The sequence below is a fragment of the Schistocerca serialis genome, chromosome 4 (genome assembly GCF_023864345.2).
Source record: "Schistocerca serialis cubense isolate TAMUIC-IGC-003099 chromosome 4, iqSchSeri2.2, whole genome shotgun sequence".
Lineage (NCBI taxonomy): Eukaryota > Metazoa > Arthropoda > Insecta > Orthoptera > Acrididae > Schistocerca > Schistocerca serialis.
In genome coordinates this window covers 537,950,103-537,959,605 of record NC_064641.1, presented here as the reverse complement: position 1 = coordinate 537,959,605, position 9,503 = coordinate 537,950,103, and the positions used below count along the sequence as shown (strand labels likewise).

The window sequence follows — 9,503 nt, the reverse complement described above, 5'->3', positions numbered from 1 at the left end:
TGCAACACAGCTAGCTCTTTATTCCCATGAAGTAATGAGTGCTGTCAACAAGGGAGCTCAGATCAATTCCATATTCCTAGATTTCCAGAAAGCTTTTGATACCATTACTCACAAGCGATTATTAATCAAATTGCATGCATATGGAGCATCGTCTCAGTTGTGTGACTGGATTCGTGATTTCCTCTCAGAGAGGTCACAGTTTGTACTGATAGATGGTAAATCATAGAGCAGAACAGAAGTGATATCTGGCATTCCACAAGGTAGTGCCATAGGCCCTCTGCTGTTCCTGGTTTACATAAATGATCTAGGTGATAATCTGAACAGCCCTCTTGCTGATGACCTCGATGTTGAGCACCCATAAGCCCCCTGAACAGCCCTCTTAGATTGTTTGCAGATGACGCTGTAATTTACCGTCTAGTAAAATCATCAGATGGTCAATTCCAATTACAAAATGATTTAGAGAGAATTTTGTATGGTGTGAAAAGTGGCAATTGGCACTGAACAAAGAAAAGTGTGAGGTCGTCCACATGGGTACTAAAAGAAATCCAATAAATTTTGGGTATACGATAAATCGCACAAATCTAAGGGCTGTCAATTCGACTAAGTACCTAGGATTTACAATTACGAGCAACTGAAATTGGAAAGACAACATAGATAATATTGTGGGGAAGGCAAAACAAAGATTGCACCTTGTTGGCAGAACACTTAGAAGATGCGACAAACCCACTAAAGAGACAGCCTACATTACACTTGTCCGTTCTCTGCTGGAATATTGCTGCATGGTATGGGATCCTTAACAGGTAGGATTGACAGAGGGCATCAAAAAAGTGCAAAGAAGGGCAGCCCATTTCATGTTATCATGCAATTGGGGTGAGAGTGTCACTGATATGATACGCGACTTGGGGTGGCAGTCACTGAAATAAAATTTACGAGATTTCAATCACCAACTTTCTCTTCTGAATGTGAAAATATTTTGACACCCATGTACGTAGGTAGAAATTGTCATCATAATAAAATAAGAGAAATCGCAGCTCGAACGGAAAGATTTAGGTGTTCCTTTTTCCCATGCGCCATTCGAGAGTGGAAAGGTAGAGAAGTAGTATGAAAATGGTTCGATGAACCCTCTGCCAGGCACTTAAGTGTGAATTGCAGCATAACCATGTAGATGTAGATGTAGATCTCCTCATTAGTTATGTGATCTACCCATCTAAACTTCAGCATTCTTCTGAAGCGCCACATTTTTAAAACTTCTATTCTCTTCTTGTCCAAACTAGTTGTCGTCCATGTTTCACTCCCATACATGGCTACATTCCATACAAATACTTTCAGAAATGACTTTCTGATACTTAAATCTATACTCGATATTAACAAATTTCTCTTCTGCAGAAACGCTTTTCTTGCCATTGCCCATCTACATTTTATATCCTCTCCACTTCAACCATCATCAGTTATTTGCTGTCAAAGATGTTCATTGTGGAGAAGAACTTCATGCCCCTTTGATCAGAAAAGCCACAGACATTCACAAACTTGGCAATAGGTTTAGCAAATGGCTCTTGTATTACCATGCTGCAGTGAAAAACTACTTCAGATTACAAGGGTAGAATCACAGTGATAATGACCAAGGAAAAGCCTGCAGACTTTGGCATGACAGGTACATACAGCCTCTGGCTGCAGGCTTGATTCCAGTTCACCACCAACAATGAAGGGTGAGCCTTTGACAGTACCAGTCACTTGTGCTGGCAAAATGTCACAAATATAGTGTAAGAAATGTCTCTGAAAGATCCGAAGACAAAAGTCCAGAGGCAATGTTTCAACAAGTAACCAGGAAAGCCTCAACAGTTTTGCATAAATAATTTGTTGTAATGCACTCATCCTTTGAAAAGGCTGTAAATGAACATATAACACAATTTACAGAAAAGGTACAACCATTTGTGAGAACACACTGATAATTGCCAAGGAATGAATAAACTTCTTGAAAATTTTTCGGGATTCAGCCAGGTAGCATTGTCCAAAAGGCACGATATTTCGGTAAGCCGACTTCTTGCCATCTTCAGGCGTTCTTGGTGTCTGATTGATCCCTGATGGATGCCGACTTTATATAATCTCCACCCCTCTCCCGCAGCCTCCGCCTGGGTGCTTTCGAGTGGTCTGCAGCTGGTGGTGGGGGATGGGCGGTGCTGGGTGGTGAGGGAAGTGCGGCACCCTGCAACAGATCATGGGCTGCTGTCCTTCCACGGCTACGGCAGCTTGTGGAACTCTGCCGTTGGGGGACATTGCTTCTTCTTCTTCAGGTGTCCTGACAGGAGTGGATTTTCGTGTACACTGTCATTGTGTTTTAATCATGCTTAAAGCTGGATATCAGGCTTTGCTTAAATGGAAATCGCTGTCTTTATTTATTAGTTCCTCATGCAGATGGATCTCCACTGCCTCTTTGAGGAGACAATCCCAGAAGGTGCTCGACTGCCGTTAACACCTTTGTGCCATCTGAACTACGATGGCACAAAGATGTTACAGCAATAGAGCACCTTCTGGGACTGTCTCCTCAAAGAGGTAGTGGACATCCGGCAGCACGATGAACTAATAAACTTCTATTGTATACAGTTTAAAACAAAGAAATGTGGTGTTAACTTTTTCTGATTGCGGTACTTGCCTGTATCAGGAACAGTACATGGTAAGGTTGCATAATGAGAGATGAGATATTGAGGATCATGAAGCCAAGAGACAGAGAGCAGAAATTCCATAAGTTCCATTTCTGGTAATAAATGTGGAACACGTTCAGACAAATGATCTAAGATGAGTTGCAGTCCACACTGCAAAACAGAAAGAAATTTATCAACAAGTGAATACTGCAGAAAGATTGCGTAGCAGAGAACATATAACAATTACACACTTGCTGGAGCCAAAAAATCAATTTATTTCGTAATCAAAATATCCACGGGTGTGCTGCCGGTCTATAGTGTCCAACGGGCACAATATTTCGGCGATCAAACATGTCGCCATCATCAGGATGATGGCGACATGTTTGATCGCTGAAATATTGTGCCCGTTGGACACTATAGACCGGCAGCACACCCGTGGATATTTTGATTATCAAATACGCCGGGAGAAACTCAAGAATCACAATTTATTTCGTCTTTTAAAGATAAATGAAATCAAACTTTTTAATACTACACTGATTCACTGACTGTATGATTTGTTTATTTCTCTAAATATACTTTACAGCAGTTAGCTGTGGAAAAAGGAAAATTTACCAGTCATCTAGTGAAATTAATGGATGATTTACATGACAGTACAAGTTTATTACCCAATTCGAGCTGCAGCACTGGTGTGTGTGTGTGTGTGTGTGTGTGTGTGTGTGTGTGTGTGTGTGTTTTTTCTGTAACAGTTAGCTCTGGAGAAGAATAATGTCTGGAAGTTTAGCAACATTTTTAATTTTGTCTGTTTGCATATCAAATGCTCAATGCCTTAACTATGTGGTTAAGTTGTTACCCTTATTCCTTACATTACTTGTAGTACACAATGGACTTCCCAGTATAATATTAAAATATTGTCACAACCGCAATTAAGTCCAAATCCAAAGGCAGTGTCATTAATGAAGTACAACACCTAGAACTGAAAGCATGTTTATTACTGACACCAACTTACAGCCAGAACAGAACTGACCTCTTGGATGGACAGTGCTGCTATTGATACAAAAACCAATATTCCAGAATGCTGGTTTTTATACCAGAAACTTCCAGAAATGACATTCACTTAGTAACAAATAATTCTAGTATTTTATCCATCCTCAGCATCTATAGCTGTATATAATGAAATAATAAGCAACAAGTTGCATAAAATAAATTTAATTTCTTTACCAGTTTTGGGCACTTAGTGCCCTTCTTCAGAAGGCTGTACAGGAAAATACACCACAAATAAGTAGAAGTCAAATAAGAATATTAAAATTATGGACAGAAACTTAAAAATTTTAAAAATTTAAAGATAGAGAGTGGTACATACTTATACATATCACATTATTTGTGAGTGTCAACAATAAGATGCACACAGTAAAATGGCCTAAGAAAATACGGGAGCAATAAGTAATACCATACTGAATCCCTTGATACAATAAGAATGCATAGATGCTTACAAGTGCTGTTCAAAAATGGTATAAAGAAGCTAAGCAACAAGTGCAGACACTATGCCAGGACAGGATTCTTGAAGTTGGTCTCCAGGCAGGGATGAAAGTACAACATAATACTAAAACAAAACAGTACATAACTACAGTTGTTATAAGGAATAAATAAAAATGTAAAAGCACATAAGCAGCATAACAAGTAATACAAAAAACCTAATGTTAAATCAAATAAGTTATCTAATATCAATGACAAATGGTGCTACACATGGGAAATTTGGGCACTAATGTCCAAACAGCTGTAGTGAGGTCAGTAGCATGCTTGTAGGGAACCTGTTAACGAAAGCAAAGTGCGAATGTCAGTAGCATGCTTGTAGGGAACCTGTTAACAAAAACAAAGTGTGAAGCTCATCATGGAGCTGAAGCTTGTGACTGGAGTAACTGGAGAGAATATTCTTGATCATTGGGTAATATTAAGTATTGAAAAGTGACTGAAAAGGAAAAGAAGTGTGGGCGCCAATTGTATAATAATGAAACAATTAGTACGGGAATATATACAGGTCAAAAGTATATTTTGTGAAAGAATTTTATATAGCAGCTTTTATACCAGTTGTATGTTAGTTTTAGAACACATTGCTAGATTGATGTAGAACTGTCAACAGCATGGAAGCAGCTAAAATGCCTGCGCAGACTGTGGGCAAAATGCATTAAGGGATGACAAGCAAGAACTGGAGTAAATGGAGGAAAAAGTTATAGTCAGTAGTTGAAATGAAGACTCAAAATTAACTATAGGAGAATGGAAACATGGGTATCATTGTATACTTTTACCACAATGGAATAACTAGGTCAGAAATGTGTAAAAAGTCCTAAATAGGCTTCATGAAATTAATGTAACCAGCGACATTCACATAAGATGTATTAGTAAGTACAAAAGGTTTGACAACCTGACTGTGAATGACTGAAAGTGCTTGTTAGCCATAAACATTACTTGTAACTGTAGAGTAAAGCATTTGTAATTTTAAGAATAGATTTTCTATTTAGGTCATTGTTTACATGGAGCCAACCATGAGTTGCAAAGTAAATCACCACCTGCAGGTTGGTTGACGAACTAGCAATGTAAGTGGCTAGTCAGTTAGAACTGGAAATGCTTCACTACTTATATAACTTTAGGTGCCTAACAACCTTTAGCTGTAGATGATCAGCTTACTAAAAATCTGTGTAACAAAATTGCAAAACTAACTTCAAATACCAAATGTATTGATAGCAAAGGTGGACTAATTGAAACTAATTTTCCTCTTCCTCCCAGTTCCTCTCCCTACCATCAAAGTGACCCAACTTACCCCCTCCACTCTCCCCTTCCCTTTCCTGCCTTACATTTTCTTATTATTGGTCTATTAAGATTGCAGTTCCGTATAATCAGACTCTGGTATATGATTGGATTCCCTAGAGTTAGATAGTTAATTATATGCGCCTCTTAATTTTCATAGGTAGAATATTGTCATTAGGTAAGCTACAGTTGCTACTACGGCTACATGTTTGTAGTTATGTTCAGTAAGGTGCAGTCAGTCGGTTGCGATCAGTATACTGGTTTGATAATTTGCAGTAAGTTTTGGAGTTGTACTTACCTGTATTGTAGGCAACATACATGTCTCCTCCTGTTGTCCAGCTCATCTTTGTAGTTCTGGCCTTTCTATTTACAACCAGAAAATTTTAGTTGTATTTTACACATGGCAGCTCGGCCATACATTGCTGCATTTAGTTTCTGTTAGTCAGCTATACAGTCACATTTAAACAGCTACTCAAATCTACAATTAGTCCACCTTCTACTATTGGTACAATGGTACATGTAGATACCTTTTAAACTGTTTTACACAGATTTTTAGTATGGTGATCATCTATAGCTACAGATTGTTAGGCATTTACAGTTATAAGTAGTGAAGCCTTTCTAGTTCTAAGTGGTCAGCTTCTTACATTGCTAGGTAGTTAACCATATATTATTGCAGGTACTGCACTGTCTACAACAGCACTGTCTGCAACCTAAAGGTGGAGATTTATTTTGCTACAGATGGTTAACTCTATGTACACAATGACCTATAGACAACTTATTCTTAAAGTTACAGATGCTTTACTCTACAGTTACAAGTAATGTTTACAGACAATAAGCACTTTCAGTCATTCATGGCCAGGTAGTCAAACCTACTGCACTTTTTTATATATCTATGTGAATTGCACTAGTTATATTAACTTCAGAAAGTGTATTTAGGAATTTTTACACATTCCTGAACTAGTTATCCCATTGTATAGAAAGTATAGAATAATATTCATGTGCCCTATCTCCAACAATTAATTTAGAATTTCCATTTTAGCTACTGACTAGGGACTCTTTCTCCATTTACTCCAGTTATTGCTTCTCTCCCCATCATGCATCTCACATTCTCTCCCCATCATGCATCTCACATGCTGTTTGCACAGGAATATTTCCTGCTGCCACATCACTGACATCTCTACATCAATTCAGCAATGTGTTCTAAAACTTACAGTACCGTGCAATTGGTGTTGTGGCGCCGATGAGATCAACACCAGTATCGATCTGAGTATCATCTTTGAACTAAGCAAAACATTATCTTTGTGTAGTTCCACCATCCAGTTCTCTGTAAGCCTTACTTGTGTGAAGAGGTAATAAATGAACTCCTGATTATAAGGTGTTGTTTGGTGTATCTCACCCGAGCATCCACCTCACTGGCAACCCCGAGTTGTAACGTATTCCGTTTTCACCATTTTACTGTGTCCGTGGCTTCCGCGTCAGTTATTTTCGAGTGTATTACATCAACACAACATTTGAACAATGGCAATCACCACCCCAATCAGGTTATTTCAGTTTCGATTCATGCCCTTCGGGCTAAAAGATGCAACCCAGACCTGGCAACACTTCATCAATGAAGTGCTATTCAGCCTTAAATTCTGCTTTGCATATCTTGATGACATTCTTGTGTTCAGCTCCTCTGTTGATGACAACATTTGACATGTGCAAACTGTTATGAACACTCTCGCGGCAGCTGGCATCGAGACCAACCAGGACAAGTAGCAGCTACATCCACCCATTGTCACTTTTCTTGGTTTTCGGGTCATTGCCGACAGCATTTCACTGCCCCCTGACAAAGTACAAACAATACTAAACCTACCCAGACCTCCGTCATTCAAAGGGCTCCGGCACTTTCTGGGGATGGTTAATTATTATCGCCGTCATCTACCTTGGGCTGCGGAGATTCAGGCTCCACTGACAGATGCCTTGGCAAGCACCAAGACTTCTGGATCTCGGCCCTTTCTGTGGAACCCTGCTATGACTGACTCTTTCACTGCCCTCAAAAATCTTCTTGTCGAGGCCTGCACCATCGCGCATCCTCATCCCAATGCGCAGCTTTTCATCACCCCAGACACGAGCGATACTGCCATCAGCGCTGTCCTTACCCAGACAGTCGATGGCCAAACTTCGCCTCTGCAGTTCTTCTCGCGCAAGCTCACCAATGCACAACGGAAATATTCCGCATTTGATAGGGAGTTGCTCGCGGTCTACGAAGCGATCAAGCATTTTACGACCAACGTCGAGGGACGCCCTTTCTATGTTTTAACAGACCACAAACCCCTGTCTGCGTCCATTTCAAACCCACCACCACCTCCTTGCCGTTTCATATACATGGACTTCATATCTCAGTTCACCACCGATGTCAGACACATAAAGGGTGCTGACAATATAGTTGCTGATTTCCTTTCACGAGTCGGCGCCGTTCATTCGCTGTTAGACCTCTCTGACATGCCTAACCTCCAACCCACTGATGAGGACACAGAAAACCTGATTTCAGACTCTACCTATTCACTACACTTCATCCGCACCACCTTCCCTGGCATTTCTGGTGAGATGAGAGTACGGGCACGTTATGCCCCCTTATCCCAACCACGCTCCATCCAGTTGTCTTCAACGCACTGCATAATTTAGCCCACCCCGGTGTTTGTGCATCCGCCCGCCTCGTAGCGGAGCGGTTTGTGTGGAGAAATGTCAACAAGAACTGCCAGCAATGGGCACGCTCCTGCGTCGCGTGCCAACGCTGCAAAGTACACAAGCACACTTCACCCACCCTCAGCGCCTTTTCGATCCCTCCTGGGCATTTACAGCATATTCACACTGACATTGTCAGCCCCGCCCCCCCTATAATGGCTTTTGTTATGTTCTCTCATCTATCAACCGAACAACTCACTGGGTCGAGGCTGTCCCCCTCCCCAATATCACGGCAGAAACTATTGCTCGAGCTTTCGTCGAGTCATGGGTATCGCGTTTCGGATGTCCAGCTATCATCACGACTGACCAGGGCAGACAATTTGAGTCGGCCCCGCTCAATGAGATTTGTAACATTTGCGGAATCCGGCGCATCCATACCACAGCATATCACCCACAAAGTAACGGGCTAGTTGAGTGCTGGCACCTCACTTTCAAGGCGGCTCTTTGATGCCATGACTCTCTTTGGACGGAGGCCCTTCCCCTTGTGCTACTCGGCATTCGTGTGATCTATAAGGAAGACCTCAAAGGCACAATAGCTGAGTTCGTATACGGCCAGAACATTGTTCTCCCTGGCGAACTTGTGAGCCCTTCTGCTTCTCTCCCTCAGTCTGACTTACCTTCCTTCATGGACCGCGTCAGACGCCACTTCATCAACCTCCACACCCCTCCGCCTGCCAGCCATTCCCACCCTAAGGTTCATTTCCCAAACTCTCTGAACAATTGTGAGTACATCATGCTCCGAGGTGACACTGTCCATGCTCCCCTCCAGCCCCCATATACCGTCCCGCACTGAGTTCTCCGGCGCTCAGCCAACACCTATGACATCCAGATAAAAGATTCAGCTGTTACAGTCTCTCTCAACAGACTTAAGCCTGCTCATGTCGAGCCCACTTCTACCCCCCTTCAGGCCATGACCACGCCACTCACTGTCATGGCTCACGACGCTCCGACCACTCCCTCCACGTCGGACTTACTCACTCAGTTGAGTGACTTCCAGCTCCAATCGTCGAGCTCTTCTCCGACCTCGCCTTCTACTCCGGTCTCACGCACTCCATCGGGTGATCACATGCTCCCCACATCGAGCTTACCTAGGATCACGCCCTCGCCGCCGGGCCCTTCTCCGGTCCCTTCGAAATCTCCCCCGTCACCTGTCTCGCCCTACCGAGGTTTCTCATGCCCCCCATCTTGAACGTGCCCTCACTCGAGTTGTTTGTGCCTGTCCCCCCGGACATAATCCACGACATCTCTATAATACTATGCGATGACACACTGTTCATTGTATGTTTCCCTTCATCCGGTGCTCATGACACAACCTCCGCCATTCCCTGCCACCTG

At 42.2% G+C, this 9,503-nt stretch overlaps 1 protein-coding gene across 1 annotated transcript in view; it reads right to left on the bottom strand.

The window, feature by feature from the left end:
- Nucleotides 1-1,810: 1,810 nt before the first annotated feature.
- The window catches only part of LOC126474594 (testis-expressed protein 47-like), a 164,870-nt gene continuing 157,177 nt past the window's right edge, over nucleotides 1,811-9,503 (bottom strand). The window contains exons 4-5 of the mRNA XM_050102069.1: nucleotides 2,651-2,810; nucleotides 1,811-1,884 (exon numbers count right to left, since the gene is read on the bottom strand). Of these exons, the coding sequence (XP_049958026.1) occupies nucleotides 1,811-1,884; nucleotides 2,651-2,810 (234 nt within the window). The remainder of the gene's footprint in view (nucleotides 1,885-2,650; nucleotides 2,811-9,503) is intronic.